At 37.6% G+C, this 18,810-nt stretch overlaps 1 protein-coding gene and 1 long non-coding RNA gene across 3 annotated transcripts; both read right to left on the reverse strand.

Moving 5' to 3' along the window:
- Positions 1-1,872: 1,872 nt before the first annotated feature.
- On the reverse strand, positions 1,873-18,631 carry LOC122068588 (FHA domain-containing protein FHA2-like). Of its 2 annotated transcripts, none has more exons than XM_042632447.1 (3): positions 17,855-18,631; positions 8,682-8,842; positions 1,873-2,465 (listed from the first exon to the last, which is right to left on the reverse strand). In XM_042632447.1, the coding sequence occupies exons 1-3, from the start codon at positions 18,543-18,545 to the stop codon at positions 2,256-2,258; spliced, it is 1,062 nt and encodes a 353-aa protein (XP_042488381.1). In that variant the 5' UTR covers positions 18,546-18,631; the 3' UTR covers positions 1,873-2,255. The 2 variants fall into 2 exon arrangements, with proteins under 2 accessions (XP_042488381.1, XP_042488382.1); XM_042632448.1 differs by having other exon boundaries at positions 8,682-8,839; positions 17,855-18,630.
- On the reverse strand, positions 3,160-7,092 carry LOC122068589. Its single transcript, XR_006137188.1, has 2 exons — positions 6,768-7,092; positions 3,160-5,980 (listed from the first exon to the last, which is right to left on the reverse strand). It is a non-coding gene; the product is annotated as an uncharacterized LOC122068589 (long non-coding RNA).
- Positions 18,632-18,810: the final 179 nt, after the last annotated feature.

An 18,810-nucleotide genomic window follows, 5' to 3' on the forward strand; every position in this document is an offset into this window, starting at 1 on the left:
GAATAATATCTTGGGTTTTATTTTGGGAATAATTAAATTTAGGGAAAAGAAGTCTAACAGGCAGATGATTGCCCTGCTCATGAAAGGCAGAAATCAGGCCTTTGTTGATGCTTCTGCATACACTCCTAGTGCCCACCCCCACTGGCACAGGGGTCACATTGCCTTTCAATGAACTCTCTATCTCTCTCTTTCTTAAATTTATTGAGGGAAGACTTCAGAATTTTAAGCTCCGGAGAAAGTTTTTTTACACCAGGTGGTTCTACTCCCAGGATCCGGAGGTCATTATTTTTTTTTTTTTCTTGGGGGATGAATAAGCCTAGGTTCATTATTATAATTCTTACTAGTTGAATGTCTGAAAGTCACCCTCCCTAGTTTTTGGCACCCATTCCACAGCAATAATGGGAGTGTGCCGATTTCTGCCATACCCACTGTGTGGATGAATTGGGTCCTTTATATTATTCTGCCTTTGTATGGTTTTCATTGTAATTGAATATTTATTTTACTTTATAGGAGAAAGAAGGATTTGGGTCCTCTGTAGCGCTACAGGGAGTGTCACGCAGAACCAAGGGCTGAGAGCCCCTAGATATGCAGCCCAAGGTTTGGATGTGCAGCCCTAGGTGCTCTGAGCCCTTGGATCCATGCTACAGGGCATGTAGCATTACAGAGGGCTGGTGCTGTAATTTTAACTATTTTCTCTACTCATTTTATGCTGAAATTATACCAATGGGATGCTTGTTGGGTCTTCTGTCACATAGGCTAGCCCATATATTTTTTGTGGCATATGATGAAACGTTAAACTTCTTAGTATTGGGAAAGAAACCCTAAAAACAAAATCCTGATTCAGTCAAAGTCGCAAATTTATTTGCTGATAAGCATACACTACTAGGTGATTACAAATTGGTCATGATTTTTTCATGAACTTCCACTTCATTCTGCCATATGATGGAATTCATCTTATGCTCCGTTTTGTTTTTTTTTTTTTTGAGAATTTTTTTTGGTCAAAAGAGAGAAATTTTATTCTTAGAACCTGTGCGAGCTACATCAAAGAGTTGGCATTTGGAAATTGTTATTACTAAATTCACAAACCAAAATCCATAAAACGATCGACTGATTACAATATTTTTATTGAGAAACTTCTGCACATCCTTTGTGAGTGCTTGGAACTTCCATCTGAAGTGATCAAGGTTTTAAAACTTGGGATCGATCTCAATCAACACTGATCTGGATCCATAATACATCATTCAAGATTGGACAGATCTACCCCAATTTTTATGGACCTTTTTACCTTTAGATTGTACCACTGGATAGGTTTTAGATCGGCCAAGACTTTGTATCAATCTCAACTGATACCAATCCAATCTCGGCGATCTCAACTGACCCAATCTTTAAAAATATGTAAGTGGCTGATCTTCAACCACAGACTCGCCATAATTTTATTAGTTGTAATCATTCCTGAGACAAAATACTAACCATCATCACGACCTAAAAAACTCAGGTGTTCAGCTTAAGCAATGCTGCACTTTCTCCCAATCCAATAGCCATGGCATGCAGCAACAACTGCTAGGTATAGCTAGGTTGTCGTGGTGGCAGTGGCCGAGGAAAATCATGCTTCTTCTTCTTCTTCAACCCTTCGAGAAGCCAAAGATATCAAGCATATCCCATTGACAGCTTGGGACAATCAAATATTGAATTAAAACCTGAAAATAAGTTACCTGAGAGCTCATGTAGGATAGATATATTTAACCAGCAAGGCGTCTGAGATGTCGGTGATATCAGATTCAATGCCTATCCAGCTCAACTCATTTGTAATTAAATAAAGCAAAATTTTATGAACCAACAGGGGTGGGGGGACTGAAACTGAAACCATTAAAATATGTAACTATGTTCAGAAATTAAACCTTTTTGTCATTTACATATTCTGAAACTGTGGGTATTACCCCTTAAGCAGTACGGAACCCCTCTCTTACAACACCATTTTCAGGGTTCATGAGTTCCTAAGGCTCCATTTGATTGCAATGGGAATAAAAGAGAAGGAAAGGGAAATTTAATAATCAAATATGGAATGATTTGGAGTTAGTTATATAGTCACATGAAGTGATGATTACAAAAGTTCTTTTTTTTTTAAGTTTGAAAATTTCACTTCCCTTCCATTTTAATTTCCCTTGCAACCAAACATAGCCTAATTGCCTACCAAAAAAGAAAACAACAAAGTTGATCTCTCTATGCTATGGAAGGACAATGTGATGTTTGTGATTTTATGAAAGCAGGGATACTAACGAAACAAACTCTGATGTTAACCGTCCTTTGACCCTTGTGTTGATGACAAAGTGTTCTGGGTATTTTCTTAGCAATGTAAGCAGGCCATACCATGGTCTTCCATTGGATTCATTCGCAGGCCAGTCCTCAGAAGTGAGATATCTCCTCACACGAGTGTGATGCCAGATACTGCCATACTGCTCTAACAGCTACATAAAGAACAACATTCACAAGATGTCAGCGAAGAATCTGCAAGTTTAAAAAACCCCAAAAGAAAAAGTAAGAACATCAAATTGCATTTTTTTTTTTTTTTCAAATTTAAACCAGAAGATGTCAAGGATAAATCATGCCTCTCTCACTTGGAAGCATACAGGAATTTTGAAATTTTTGGAAAGTCTACAGGGGTCGTGTACAAAGAACTAGTTCCAAACCCTGTCATCAACTACGAACAACCAAAGAAACACTTGACCATCGAGGGGGAAGAAATAGTACAACAGTACGACAGTTACACAGAAAAAAATGCCTTTTTCTGAGATTCATATAATAACTGCTGTCAATACCTATTGTTGGTAAAATTAGAAGAGTGGAAAAACCCCTACTGTTGAGACTGACTCTTCTGGGAGCAACTTGCTTGATAATTGGATGCATGCAACATGCATTGTGGTCACTATATGGATAACACTAAGCTATGCATAATTGAATTGCTAAAAGGGCAATCTGCAAATACATTAAGTACTGTTCTCTGGTTATTATAATTGTTAATTATATTTTATCAAAAATGGAATACTAGCTCTAGGTTTGCCCTAAATGTGGACAGTCCAGGTCCAACTACAAGTGCTAATTGCAAAAACATTAAGGTGAACATTATCACTGGAGTTGTTAATTTTCATTAGAAAAAAAAAAAAAAAAAAAAAAAAAAAAAAAAGAGTATTACTCCTTGGGTTGCCTTAGAGCTTTGATGCGTCTCTTCTAAGGAAGATCAACTTAAAAAAAAGTACAGAAATTAGACAAACCAGCATAAACTAAAATAATGCTATCTTCCACCCTCAAGGTGAATATGGCACCCTTCAACTGAACAGCTAAACTTTTTTTGATGAAAACTGAAAGCTAAACTTCGGTATTATATCAATTGTCAAAGGGATAGGGTTTCCCATACTGTCGGCATATGAAGAATCTACCACACCACACCAATGGAGCACGCAGAATGGTATCATCCATAGGGACCACAGTGGTCAGAGAGGACAAAGAAAATGAATAAAAAAAGCCCCATGAGAGAGTGTACGTAAGCGGACAATGGGGATTGTAAATAGAAAGAAAGAGAAAAGAGAATAGAAGAGAAGAGAAGAGAAGAGGAAGAGGAGAAAGAGGAGAAAGAGGATGTTGTAACTCTGGGAGTCACAACCGTGTGATTGAGACTGCCCACTTCATTTAGTATATATAATAGTGAGATGTCACACAACCCTATTAAAGAGCATAAAAGGAAATAAAGGACATTAAAAAAAAGAGAGGTTATTGCTCACGAGTTACTGTTCACATGAACAATACCCGTGAACACTATTCATGTGAACAGTGATGTGAAACCCTTAATCGATAACTTCTAATATTCCCCCACAAGCTGGAGCATACATGTATAAAAAAAAACCTCCAGCTTGAACCAACAAGAACTCCAATGAGTGAAGAGGGAACTCCAATCAACCATCATAAAGCTAGCAATGTCAGCTCAAACACATCAAACATCACTAGATAAAAAAAATGTCATGTCGAATAAACCAAGCAGAACCATCAGCAACAAACAAAATAGGCAGTAGCAACAATAACAACATTGAAAGCCCTTCCCAAAGAAGGCACTCCAACAACAGCTTAGAATAGAAGCGTAGCATCCAATAGCTACATAAAAAGCTAATGCGGGGCCGGTGGGCCCCAAAAAAAAGACCCAAACTTGGATGGCTGTGAGCCTACTTAAGAACTTAAGTTCTTAAGACTGAGATTAGGTGGCCAAAACAGTAAATATACTGATGTTTAGAATCAAGTGGCAAAACAGTAAATAGACTGAAGTTCATAAGGGTGGAATGGCATCTTTGTAAATCCCAGAACTTTCTAATGTTAAATGGGTCAGTCAAGAAGAGTGGACACAAGTGGGAATTTGATTTATTGTTTAGGGTCAGATTTGGAACTGAATGTGACTAAAGGACCGGGAGGTATAAAGAGGCTTTATGAGGATACAATGGGAAAACCAGAATAAGGGGATTTAAAACAAAACCCACGATTTGGGTTGTCTTCAACCTTTGGACAAAAACAAGGGCTGCAGAACCAGTCTGGTTTCAGGTGATCGATCTCACCTATGTGGGCTCCACTCGAAGTGAAGTTTCAGGTATCAATTCATAAGACTCGGCTCAACCGATAGTAAACCACGATAACTCGAGCCAGTAGCCTCAGGTTAGCTTGGAAAATTCTGAAACAAGGCCTGGAGGAAGGGGTTGTGCTCTCTTCTGGTTGCAGGGAAGGAACGTACTAAAGAAGGGGATCCAGGAGTTGAAACCCCAGGGATTTGGGTTGCTTACAGGGTAGTAACCTTCAACCCAAACTTCAAGTCCAACAGATTAGAGATGAGAGCTCAAACAATTGCTTTTCAGTCTGCTTGCATCACAAGTTGCAGAAAACGAAACAGAAAAGGAATGAAGAGAAGTTGGAAGAGAAGAAGAAGGGAAGGGAAGGGGTTCAGTACCTTCCTTGCTGGACTTCTAAGAACACAGTTACAGAGAACTAGAAAAGAAGAGAGAACAAGGAGAAAGAAAGACAGGAGAAGAGGGGAGATAGGGAGGTCGCAGGGAAGAAGAAGAAGGGGGGTTGTCTCACTGGACAAGGAAGATATGAGAGAAGGGGGAAAGAAGAGATCTCAAAGAAGAAGGAAAAGGGGGGGGGGGGGGAGGAAGAAGGCAGCCACGCAGTGGTTTTCCAATTTCAATTCATTCTTCATTAATTTTCCATAACCTGGGTTACATGCCTTATTTGTAATAAACTAAAATTACAGCTTCCTAATTAAAGCCAAAGACTAAATAAAAATAAAATCTGCAAAAATCTAGACTAACAGAATTAGAAACAAAGGACTCAAATTGGAAACTTGTTCCCTATCTAAAAACTACCTAAAATAAAAGATTACAAATAAAATAAAATCCTAGAATATTCCAATATCCTTGAACCCAAATCAGTAACTTTGATCCCAAATAGGATTTGGTTTTTTGTCTGGGTTCTGCAGCTGGTTTGGGTCGATCCATCATTGCGCTGCTACATCAAAAGCCCTTCCTATAGAAGGCACTTCAACAAAAGGGTAGCATCCAGTATCTACATAACAAGCACTTCCCATAGAAGACACTACAACAAAAGTGTAGCATCCAACAGCTAGATCAAAAGCAGTCGAGCCTCAAATAGTGATCTCCCCAAACAAAGGTCTTAGACAAAATTCTGTAGTATTGGTTATTGCGAACTAAGGAGCAACATTAGGTTGTTGAGGACCAAACAACATCAGGTTGCTAAATATACAAAACAACATCAGGTCACTGAATATAACCATCTCCAAAAGATAAAAATTGTTGCCAGGGACACGAGCAAATACTTAACAATAAATCAATTTTCAATGGAAATAATCTTGAGCAGACAATAACTCCAATCATTGATGGTTGAGCAAATAGGAACTCCAATCTCCCCCTCACGTGTAACATTACACCTGGATTTCCAACAACCACCATCACAAAGAACCCACAATCAAGAACACCACAATAAAATATTTTCCAATCTCCTCCTTCATGGTGGTAAATCTGAACAAATAATCTCCAACGCAAAGATCAAATTTCCAAATCAATACAAAAAAAAAAATAGAGTATGAAGAAGCTATTGAAACCAGAAGCAACCATGACTATCTTCAACCAAATCAATTCCATAAAATATCTCGAATTGATACAACTAGAAGCAACCATGGGTAGAACATATTTTCAGAACCCAAAAAACGATACCAGAAACCAGACATCCATGCTGAAGAAAAGACATGCTGCCAGCAAACCAGATAAACAAGCAAGTAAATATTCAACCCTCTTGACTGTCTACAGCCCTCGCATGTCGCAATCGAGAAACGCAAAAATAAATCTGCAGATGCAAATCGACTCTATCGATTGAAGCAACGATAAATAAATCACCAGAACAGACTAACACTCAGAAATTTTCAGGCAGTAATACCATAACCAGAAATCTTCAACAACCAACATCAATGAAAGCATTAAACTCCAACAATACCAGGTATGATTCATCAGACAGTAACATCAAACTCAAAACAGAGATGCATGTAGCAATAGGGAAGCAAATCCTAAGATCAACTAGTAAAACAACAAATCGAAATAGAAAATAGATAACCTTCGTCTTCAATCGGAAGTAGTAGCAAACTGGAAATCTTCCGGCAGTATCAAATAGGAGCAGCAAATCAATTTCAAAAATAAAGCAAAAAGAGCATCGACATTAACCTGGAAACAATAGTGGAGCCGCATGTCTTCTTTTGAGACAAACCAAAGCAAATACTAGTAGAGATTCATTATACAAAATCAACCGAAATCAGTCATGAAACCCTAGTTTTTCTTGTGCACTAGGATAAAAGGAAAATCAAGTAGACAATCAATATTGATTGAAAGCTTAGAAGAAAGGTGAACAAGATCCTAAGATGAAAGTTTAGCAGCACCTAAGGATCTTCTCTGATACCATGTAAATAAAAAGAAAAAGATGAGAAGAGAAGAGGGAGGTAGAGGAGAAAGAGATGCTGTAACTCTGAGAGTCACAACCGTGTGGTTGAGACTGCTCACTTCATTCAATATATATAATAGTGAGATGTGACATAACCCTACTAAGGGCATAAAAGGAAATAAAGGACATAAAAAGAAAACAAATATAAAGTTACTATTCATTTGAACAGTACCCGTGAACACAGAACTGTTCACAGTGTTGCGACCCATTAATCGATAACTTCTAACAGAGATATTTTCCCTATCTCAAATTATCAATCATGCTATTGCATTATTTGCTCGCTTAAAGTATGGAAACAAAATTGAAGTTAGGGGACCAAGCAGAGACAAGAAATCAACAAACGACTATATATTTGATGTATGGTTGATCAACGGATAATCCAGAAACTTCTTAATGTCCTCGGTTGGATAATCCAGAAACTTCTTAATGTCCTCAGTTGGACAAACAACTCTCAAACTCATTGCTATAGTTCAAACCAGCTGTCTTGCATGCCCATGCAACTGGCATACGCCACCCAGCATAAGCATCAACATATCAAATCATATCAAGCTTCATAAAAACATGGAAAGACTATGCCATCTCCCTTCTTACTAAAGTAATAAATAAAATCTCGGCACTTTCAAAAAAATAATAATAATTAATTGTGACTCTTAAGAGCAAGTAAATAAATCACTTAGCATTTCCCCTCACCAACGGTGGTAGAATAGTGGTATGCATATCCGAGAAAATTCCCACTATATCCCTAAATTGTTATAACCATAGTTGTCAAGGCGGCTAGGCGACTTAAGGCAGTGGAGGTGTGCCTAGAGGAAAAGGCACAATAGGCATGCATTACATGTAACTATTTCCTCAGACTGTATTTTTTTTTAACATGAAGCTCATGTTTGATAATAATTTATTATCTCAATTCACTAATGAAGATGTGAAATGGAGAACAGGGGAAAAAAAAAAAAAAACGAAGACGTGAAACAGAGAAGAAGAAGTTGAGAGAAAAAACGCAGCAAAAACAGGGAAGAAAATGAGAAGAAGAGGAAAAAGAAAAAAGAAGTAGAACTAAAAGAAAGAACAGAAGAAAAAAAAGAGAAGGGTGAAATGCAGCGAAACAGGGAAACAGAGGACTTACTGAATGGGTCGCCACCGGTTGAGTCGCAATTACAACCGGAAACAGGGAAACAGAGGACTTACTGAATGGGTCACCACCGGTTGAGTCGCAATTGCCACCAGATGGATAGGTATTGCCATAAGGGTTTCCAGGAAGGGACAAAGTCTCTCACAGAGGGTGTGGGGTTACGACTGCTGATCCACTCAACCCTTTTTGTTTCCTTGTTTATATTATTATTTTACATGCATGTGATTCCAAGCATCAGAATGTACCAAACAGTTCACATACAAATAAAAAAGGCCAGAAAGAGAATCTAGATCATATAAAAATAATAACAAAAAAAAAGCGCTGATACAATAAGGTGACTAAATGCCTTGGGTGGACAAAAGGGCTTGGACACCCCACACAAGGCAGTGACATGGGAACTATGGTTATAACTGATCACCATCAGGGTCTCAACAGAACAGTAGTTGAGGTAATATTCCCTAAAATATTACATTCTTAAAAAAGAAAATATCCAGGTCATAATTAAACTAACCTCAGCATGAAGTTTTGCCATCGGCATCCACTCTCCCGGACCACAAAGATCAGAAAGCACAGTAGCAACAGATGAAACAACATCTTTTTCTTCCAACTGCAAAAGCTGATGATTATCTGCATCTCTGTCAGCCCTTGACCTTGCCTCTCCCTTTTTCTCTGCTGGGACTAGAGATTGTTAGCACAATATTATGTCAACATATTCTTGAGTACATGTTTTGCATTACATGAACCAAAGTATACTAGGAATTGGTAATATTAAAGCAATGCTCATCAAGATAAGAATCACTGTATGAACAAGTTTATAACCCAAAAAGGACAAGGAAAAAGAAAAAAGAAATCATGCATTGTTTACATCATATAAATGATGGATATATAAGAATTTTAAGAAAAGAAGATACTAAATCTTAACCACGACAACCACACCTCCCCAGGGCATAGTACAAGTATTTGTTTCAGATCCTTCTGTATCATGCAAAATAAAAAAGAAATACTAACCTCAATGGTTTTGTGCCTTACAGTAGAATCACATCTCAGAAAAATAATTTTTATTTTCAAATGCCCCCCCACCTCAACAAAAAAAAAAAAAAAAAAATCATGGGGTTCTTGCTATCTAGGATTTGACATGCTTGGATGGGACCTTGAGCGACCTGTGAGGTGGTTTCTGTGAGTTTAGCAAAACCAGCAAAGAAAGGGTTAAAGATATTAAATCATATATATCATGGCACATTAAATAGCTTTTATCCTTCAAAACAGATTATTAACATATTCTATTTAATATTGTCTACTTCTAGGGCAGCAGCTGCATAAGATGAATTCTTATTAAGGGGCAAATTTCAATCAAATGTTGACGAAATAACTGGAAAGAAGTATGTTAAGGTTTATGCAAAAGCTAAGGCAGCCAACCATAGTCATTATGGCGCCTAGACGACCCTAGACGTTGGAGGAGGGAAAAAAATAAAGGTGATACCAACAAAGTACCTAGGTGGCGCCATAGTTGTAAAAGTGTCGCCTAGGCGTCCAGGCGGTTTTCTTGTCAACTAGTGCATTGCATGTCGCCTTCTGGTTTGGCACTTATTTATGCCAAATAGCATTTAACTTAAGCTATTAGTCATAAATAATCATGGTTCAAGATCTCCGCAAGATCTCGGCAGGATCTCGCTAATATCTCTTTTTTTCAAAAAGGCAAGATGAGATATATGACGAATTACAATTTTACAAAAACTCGACCGAGATCTTGCCTCTATCTCTGCAAATCTCCCCAATATCTCGCCTATATCTCTCCTCTCTTTCTCTACCTTTTTGAAGAAAAAACACTAAGGAGCAAGGATTTTGGTGTTTTTTCTTGAGGATCTCCATTCTTCCACTATTGAAGCTTAAAGAATAGAGAATATTACCACCTTATCCGCATTTGGAGTTACTTTAATTTTCACTGTACATGAATGTGACTCATCAACATGGTTCAAGACCTTGGCGACATCTTGCTAATATCTCTCTTTTTCAAAAAGGCAAGGCGAGACGAGATATATGACGAGTTACAATTGTAAAAAAACTTGACCGAGATCTCGGCGAGATCCCTATATCTCACCTATATCTCGCCTCTCTTTCTACTTTTTTGAAGAAAAAACAGTAAGGAGCAAGGATTTTGGTGCTTTTGCCTGAGGATCTCCATTCCTACCCTATTGAAGCTTAAAGAGTAGAGAATATTATCTCCTCATCCACATTTAGAGTTACCTTAATTTTCACTGTATGTGAATGTGACTCATTAGTCATCAATGCTAATTGCTAAACAATTAAGTATTATCTATGACGTCTTTTAAATTCTTATGATTATGTTGAGTCATGCGTTGATTGTGGAATGTGGATTGTGGAATAGAGCATATTGGCCTAGGATCCAAGGAGTCGGAGACTACTTACATAGAATACGAAGTCAAAGTACCATTTCAAGTTTGATTATTAAAAAACTGATGTTTTTATTGTGTTTAGAAGACCTAAAATAGGGTAAATACCAAGTTTCAAGGGCTACAAAGACCATATGGCCACCGAGACCAACCACCGAGTTGACCGGGAAAAAATACATGATCTCGGTGAGATCTCAGGCAGATCTCTCCTTTTGGATCAGCAAGATGGGGGGCGAGAGCAAGATCTTAAACCTTGCTCATCAGTCATTAATGTTAATGGCTAAACAAGTAAGTATTATCTATGATGTCTTTTAAATTCGTATAATTATGTTGTGTCATGAGTTGATTGTGGAATGTGGATTGTGGAATAGAGCATATTGGCCTAGGGTCCAAGGAGTCGGAGACTACTTACATAGGATACGAAGTCAAAATACCATTTCAGGTTTGATTTTTAAAAAACTGATGTTTCCATTGTGTTTAAATGGCCTAAAGTAGGGTAAATACCAAGTTTCAAGGGCTACAAATATGGTCACCGAGTCGACCGGGAAAAAATACATGATCTCCATAAGATCTTGCCAAATCTCTCTTTTTTGGATCAGCAAGATGGGGGAAGAGAGTGAGATCTTAAACCTTGTAAATAATAAGCAAATACCCCCTATTTGAATCTAATAAAAATAATTTCAAAATCAAATTGCAAAAGGATAAAAAGTCAACCTCCCAGTCTAAGAACAAAAATTGGATTTTGGTTGTACGGGTGATTTTCAATTTTCATATGCTGAGATTTTTCTCATTTCTGAAAATTTCATAAATCTTATTATGGTAAAACATAGCTTAAAACCAAAAAGTGCGTTAAAACAATCTTTTGTTTTGATGTCCATAAAATTATTTTCATTCAAGTAATTTTAACAACATTTGCACACTTTAAAATACATTTGACTGGAACATAACTTTATCATTACAACTTAGATTTAAGTAATCTTAGACTTGTAGGAAAGCTTGTTTTGATCTATCTAATAAAAAAAGTCTCATAAAAAAAAAAATTATTTGACCAGTCAAACTTACTAGAGAATAAGAACATTTCTCTAAATGTTGATTTTTGATGACTTAATGCAACTTGGTGTTGATTTTTGATGACTTGATGTAGCTGTTGATTTTTTATGACGATGTAGCTTAATGTTGATTTTTTATGATATAAAGTATATGCAGCATACTATATAATGTTCGAAAAGAGGGGAAATAAAAAAAAAAAACACTTGGGCTCCTTAGTTGACTCGTTGCCTAAGCGTTTAGATAGCCCTCTGCCGCCTTGGTTCGCCCTAGCACCATGAAAATTATGGGTGGCTCTTAGGAGATGCCTTGGTGACCAAGGCACCATTCTAGCACAAGGCAACTAGCATGGTACAAGATCTTGGCGAGGAAATTTATCAATTTTGCGAGATCTCGAGATGACCTACGATGCACAAAAAATGCAAAATCTCGTAGAGATTCGGTTTCGGACCGAAATCTTAGCCCAATTCTCGTTTTATGAAATAATTCAAGTGTTTTACCCAATCTTGGTGAACTCGCAAATCTCGCCTTCGTTTGAAGAAAAGTCCCGCAAATTTGGTTTTTTGTGCAACTTTTTGCCAAATCACACCCAAGGGAGCTTATAGCAAGCAGATTCACAACCCAACATCAACATTTGGAGTTGCTTTTCTGCCCAAGAACACTTAGAGATAACAAAATTTTCTCAAGAACTTTTTTTTCAAAAAAAACATGATGAACACTTGGTTGTTGATAGTATGGCTTACTTTTGCCATACTATGACATGGCCAGCATTTGTGATTCAATCGGAGGAAAAGTTGATTCGACATCAACAACAATATGGAGGTTATGATGATCCAGCCTAGCACTAGTTTCAGTCCTAGGAGTTTAGAACTCCAGGATGGGCATAAGGTGAGTCACTTGTATTGTACTATACAACCATTGTTTAATCTAATATATGCGACTCTTTTTAACAATTATTAACAAACCATGTATGATGCCTGATTTATTAATTGGTTTACAGCTTGATGTTTTTTAATTAGTAATGCTTATTTAAGTCTTTTTACAGTTTTACTTGAATTATGTGTTCTGGTAGTACTAAATATTGTGTGGAATAACCTAGGGCAGAGCTCACCTACGCCGTAGACTACCAACCTAGGGTCCAAAGTCAAAGTACCATTTTGGGTTTGATTTTTTAAAATCTAATGTTTCCATTGTGTTTAGAAGGCCTAATAGGCTAGATGACAAGTTTTAGGACCTAACTTGACCATATGGCCACCGAAACCCAACCTCAAAACTTGTTGTAAGTAAATACATGGTTTCGGAGAGATCTCAGTAAAGCTTGATTTCGGGCTTGAACGAAACCATGCCCGATACCAAATCCTCGAACCATTGCAACTAGACACCTGGGCGACGCCTTTACAAATATGAAGCCAACTCAACAATTTTAAAGTTAAAGTATAAGCTTTTCCACAATCATTTATCAATGAATGCAGAATTTTTATATATAATTCTCATTTTAGCAAAATGGAAGTATTTGGCTAGAAGCTCAACAACAAAATTTAACCAGAATAGTTGCTGGTGCATTTGGAAGGGATACAAGGAGATTCTATACTATAATGAGACTGAGGTGGGCAAAGTAGCAAGAAAACCACGAAGGAGGTTTGAGATTGGCTTCCGGTGCAACCAGAGCTTTTGAAAAGTTAAGACACATAAAATATGAGAATCCTAGGATGATATTGTACTATTGGGTGATGGTTTTGGTTTTTGAACTGATTCTCTGTACAGTATCCCGAGTGTACAGGTTACTTCTTTGCAGCAATATCAACCCTTTCCTAAAATTTAAAAAGAAAAGCAAATCCTGATAAGTCATCAAAAAACAGAAGAATAGTCTAGACATTTGTATTCAAAGTTGTAGGGAGACACCATACAAGGTGGGGAAGCATCTATCTGCTTATTCTAAGCCACTAATTTCTTGGATGTCCCATTTCCCAAGCTTTCAGTTCTCACCTTGGGAAACCATGGCCCTATATTATCAAGGTCATCGGCTAAATCACGGAGGGCCTCAGTATCCAGGGAAAAGAAGGCAAAGAATGAGCCTTACCACTCTCATGGACAGTCAGAACATTTTGACCATGGTCCTGAAGATCCATATTCAACCCATGGTGGATGGAACTGTGCGACTCAACTAGGGTCTATGTTGAACTGTCTAACAAATCAGTTGAAACGATATATTAAACGAAAACTTGAAGAAGAAAAAGTACAAAAATAGAATATAAGTTCGTATCAATTACTACTTGACTAATAGGCCAAGGGTGTGAACAAGCATCTGCTGTCTTGGGCCCTTTCTACGTAGATATTGTTGTGGTTGTTGATGTTGTTGTTGTATTGTATCAGCTTTCTTTCCTTGCTGTTGTATCTGGAGTCGTCATTGTTGTACTATATGCTTTCTATTAAAAAAAGAAGGCCGTTACCCAGTGCACAAAGGCTTCCCGCACTTAAGTAGGGTTCTGGAGGGTATATAGGTAGACAGCCTTACCCCATTTACGGAGAGGCTGGTTACCAGGACTCGAACCTGCACCACTGCGCTGGCGGAAAGAGCCCTTTGCCATTGCTCCAAGCAACGACCCCTAAAAGGTAATTGAGCCATATATATTGCTCCTTTTTCCATAAACACTTATATTAGATGGACTATTATTTGATAGTATGAGCTATTTTGGTTTTGCAATGCATACATACAGATTAAATGGCTTGCTTACATGAAGGTATTTAAACATGTCTGGACAGTATAATCTATTTTCTGACATCATCAAGTGAACCTGCTTTGACCTAATGATAAAACTATGCTGACAGAACCTGCCTTGCCTGCCCTGGATGCCACTTGATCATAAGGTGGGTTTCTAAAATATAGCAGCAAGAGCTACATGAAGTCCCCATGGGGGCCCTGTAAATAAAGTAAAATAAAATAAAAACAATGCTTGATTCAATATTGTTCACAACGCTTTAAAGTTTAATTCTATTTTCATCATCTTCACCAACATGGCCATATTTTTTTCTTCGATCTCTATGGGAACCTTTAATACCTATCGACCCAAGATTCACCAAAAAGTACCATTACAATGGAATCTGATGTAACCTATAGGGATGGTTACAGCTGCCAGAAGATCATCAATCTAATGAATATGATCTGCCAACATATATATATTCACAGAAACATTTCGTTAGAGATATCCAATGCTGCAGTCTAATCTTGATTTCATCAATGATGAATGAATAGGAAGGAATGTTTCTGGAATAATTTTTTCTTCATTTCCTTCTTCCAACATGTCCAAATGTTAACCAAGAAAGCACACTTTCAAAGGATTCCCTCTTGCTTCCAATATGGAAAATGGAAACAGCTCCAAATCAAATGCAACATTTAGAAAGGCTAGAAGGGTATATCATAGCATCGCTTAAAATATAAAACACTGCAGATCCTAAAAGGCTAAAAAGTTTGAAACCCTCAAAAAGTAACTATCAGGATCAAGAAGATGTTCAATGAAAGAAAGAGCCGTACACAGTGAATCAATAAAGCCAAAGAGACCAAACTAATCACTTACAGGACGCCATGGAACTAAATCCGGGTTGAAACTGACAGAAATCTCCAAGTTGTCTTGGTTTCGGGCCTGGCCAAAGTGAAACCAGGGTCGAAACCCAAGTTTTCATCTCAGGGAGGCCCAGGGTCAAATCTCAGTGTCGAAACCTCAAAACGAGATCCGAGTTGTCTCAATTTCGGGCCTGATCAAAAACAGCCTCGAAACTGAGATTTAGGACCTTGCAGGCTGCGCTTCAGGAGTCACAAACATTAGTCAAACCAAATTTGAGATTCCCACAAAACCTTCTTGAAATTGAGTTCTCTAAATACCTTCTGAAGTTAATTGTGATTTTTCACAACCCAAGTAACACTTATCTACCTGTTCAGACTTCTTTATTGAAATTAAAGATTGATCCCTAGAGTTTCAATCAAATTAGGCACTTCTATAGCTAATATTAATCAACTCATAAATACTCAACCAAATCCAGAACTAATGAAAAACAAATTCCGACTCCTTCCAAGTACAGGAAAGACTAGCAACAAGATAAAGATGTTACATGGTTGAACTTTTGCATGTAAAGTTATACATCAATTATTTCTCCAATCCCATTTATTGATACCCATATATCCATATGTGATATTCTTTTTCACGATCCATATCATCAGGTGATGGATGTGAGGACCAACTAGAGAATCACACACTTCCAATTTTTGAATAGGTTTTGCCAGATGGACCTGAAAAAGTGAGCCTCCATGCGTCAAATCAGTTAGTCAAAAGACCAGACACATCCATTGAGATTCAAAGTCAACTGAAACTAAGAATTTTATCAATAAAGGAGTTTAAACCATAGAAGCTGCCATAATTCTCCTCAACATTTATGAATGAAGCAAAAAACTTTGCAACTGACACAAAAAACAAAATCTTATGATAAAGCCATGAATTAAGCGATGACACCCTGATTATGTGAAGAACAAAGATCTTAACTCTTGCATAAAACTTGATGCCGATGGTGAGCACATGAATCAAAGTTGAACAAACTCAAACTCAGCCCAACCTTATCCTAACTAAATGGGTCAGCTACATATATCCCATTTCTCCAATTAGTTCTATTCAAAGCCATACAAGAGTCCAATCCTAATCTACAGACATCCTTCCTCACCACTTCTTTTATGGTTATTTTAGGTCTACCTCTAGCTCTTTTAGCTTCTTTGATTTGCAATAAATCACTTCTCTGTACTGGAGCATTCAAAGGCCTCCATTGCACACGTCCATGCCACCTCAGACGAGTTTCTTGCAACTTATCTTGAATGGGGACAACGCCCAATTTTGCTCTAATCTGTTCATTTTTTATTTTGACTTTTCTAGTTTTACCACTCATCCATCGCAACATCCTCATTTCCACCATATTAAGTTTGTTTAAAATGTTTCTTCTGCCCAACATTCAGCCTCATATGTCATTGCTAGTCATATAACCATTCTATAAAACTTGCTTTAAGTTTTAAAGGAATACGTCGATCACACAACACTCCTGATAGACCCTCCATTTCATCCACCCATTATAATTATTTGTATTATATAATCCTCTATTTCTCCTTCTTTATTCATGGGTGAACCTAGGTATTTAAAGTTATCACTTTGAGGTAATTCTTTATCATCAACTTTACCCACCCCACAATCTGCCCTATTGTTACTAAAGTTACACATCATGTACTCTGTTTTTTTTTTTTTTTTTTTTTTTTTTTTTTTTTAATCTTTTGATTCCAAGGTTGATCTACATAAATATAAATTTGCATTTATTCTAGCATTTGTTTCAATCACCAAAAAAAACCAGCTACAAAAATCATACACCAAGGGATCTACTCCCGAATGTCTCTGGTCAACTTATCCATAATTAGTGCAAACACATACGGGCTTAGAGATCAAACTTGGTGTAATCCAACTGTTATTGGGAATTCACTATCATGTCCCTCACAATTCTTACTCTAGTCACTACATCAGAATACATATCTTTAATTACATCCACATATTTACTCAAAACCTTTTTCGTTTTTTTTTCCCCCCCCCCCCAACTAAAACATGCTAAATTAACGCTCCAGAAACTCTATCATAGGATTTTTATAAATCAATAAAAAAAAAGAATAACAAGAACAGAGATCAATCCATAATACTAATGAAAGGAACCAAACATTGAAACCAAATTTAAGCAGAAACCATGATCAAGCAACCAATGTTATAGCTAAAAACCATATAACAAAAGAATAACAACAACAGCAACCAATGGAGATAAATTAAGAATGCTAATAAAAACAAACAGAGATTGAAATCGATGAACTCCATGAACAAGCAACCAGTATTATAGCTAAAAGCCATATAACAAAAGAATAACAACAACAGCAACCAATGGAGATAAATTGAGAATGCTAATAAAAACAAACAGAGATCGAAATCGATGAACGCCATGAACAAGCAACCAGTATTATAGCTAAAAACGATATAACAAAAGAATAACAACAACAGCAACCAATGGAGATAAATTGAGAGTGCTAATGAAAATAAACAGAGATTGAAACCCACGAACAGGCAACCGATATTATTATGTCTAAAAACCCTTTAAACAAAAAAATAGAAGTAACAATAGAACAGGGAAATCCAAATTTCTAGATGAAAAAACTAACCCATTGATCCAGACGAAGGTCCTGCCTTTCCAGTAGCTGCCCCACTATACCCGAACATTTCATGACCATCCCCGGGCCTCCGCAACTTCCTGTTCCCAGCAGGAATGATGTGGCCATCATCTTCATCGTCTTCATCATCATCATCATCATCGTCATCATCATCCATATAATCACTCGGTGCCCTGATCCTACCCTTCTTCTGACCAAATATCGGTGAGGGAGGTGCTTTGGTGAGACGGGCAGAAGTACTCAAACGCCCAGTCGAAGAAGGAAATGGGGGCGGAGGATGGTGGGTGGGGATATGACGAGAAGAAGCAGAGGCTCCAAGAATACTTCGAACAGGAAGTAAAAAATAAAATTTCTTGTCTCCAATCTGAAGAAGGTCCTGTGAATCGAGCTTCACAGGTGGGGTTCCCGGAAGGTAAAGAACACCCTCGACGGAGCAGCCATTCTTCCCGATGACCTCAAGAGCAAAGCGTTTACGCTGGAAGTCATAGAAGATGCGAGCATGGTGACGGGAAATGTTCATTCCACCACCGAGGCATGAGAGATCGACGTCCACCGTCGATTTCTTGCTGTTCCTACCCAGAATTATGGAGTAGGTCTGCATGTAGTATTCGAAGTCCTCGCCCTGAAGCTTGGCGAATCCAGCCTCAACGTCGCCTCCGTTTCCGCTCCCTGTGCTACCCATCTTGCTCGAATCGAGAATGGCGATGATCGTTCTTACGAGAGTGTCTTTCAGTAGAGAATTGATTTAAAACAAACGTTACAAGGGGTCAGTCAATTAAGAACCGTAACCGAAACCTGTTTTGTCTAGGTATCAATCTTTTCCAGTTTGGTTCGATTTTGATTTTGGTTTCTTGATGAAAACCGTTGAACGGTTGAACCAAATCGATAACCTATTTTCAAACCAAATAAGGGATTTTTTTTTTTTTTTTCAAAGAGTTTGGTAGATT

This window comes from Macadamia integrifolia, unplaced genomic scaffold (assembly GCF_013358625.1).
Source record: "Macadamia integrifolia cultivar HAES 741 unplaced genomic scaffold, SCU_Mint_v3 scaffold433, whole genome shotgun sequence".
NCBI lineage: Eukaryota > Viridiplantae > Streptophyta > Magnoliopsida > Proteales > Proteaceae > Macadamia > Macadamia integrifolia.

What these genes read in the sequence shown, in the direction of transcription:
- LOC122068588 (XM_042632447.1), bottom strand. Translation starts at nt 18,545, where the DNA reads ATGGGTAGCACAGGGAGCGGAAACGGAGGCGACGTTGAGGCTGGATTC. An exon ending in ACCTTCGTCTGGATCAATGG is followed by an intron (nt 8,843 to 17,854) that starts GTTAGTTTTTTC and finishes CTCTAGTCCCAG; the next exon opens with CAGAGAAAAAGGGAGAGGCA. An exon ending in TGGCAAAACTTCATGCTGAG is followed by an intron (nt 2,466 to 8,681) that starts GTTAGTTTAATT and finishes TTCTTTATGTAG; the next exon opens with CTGTTAGAGCAGTATGGCAG.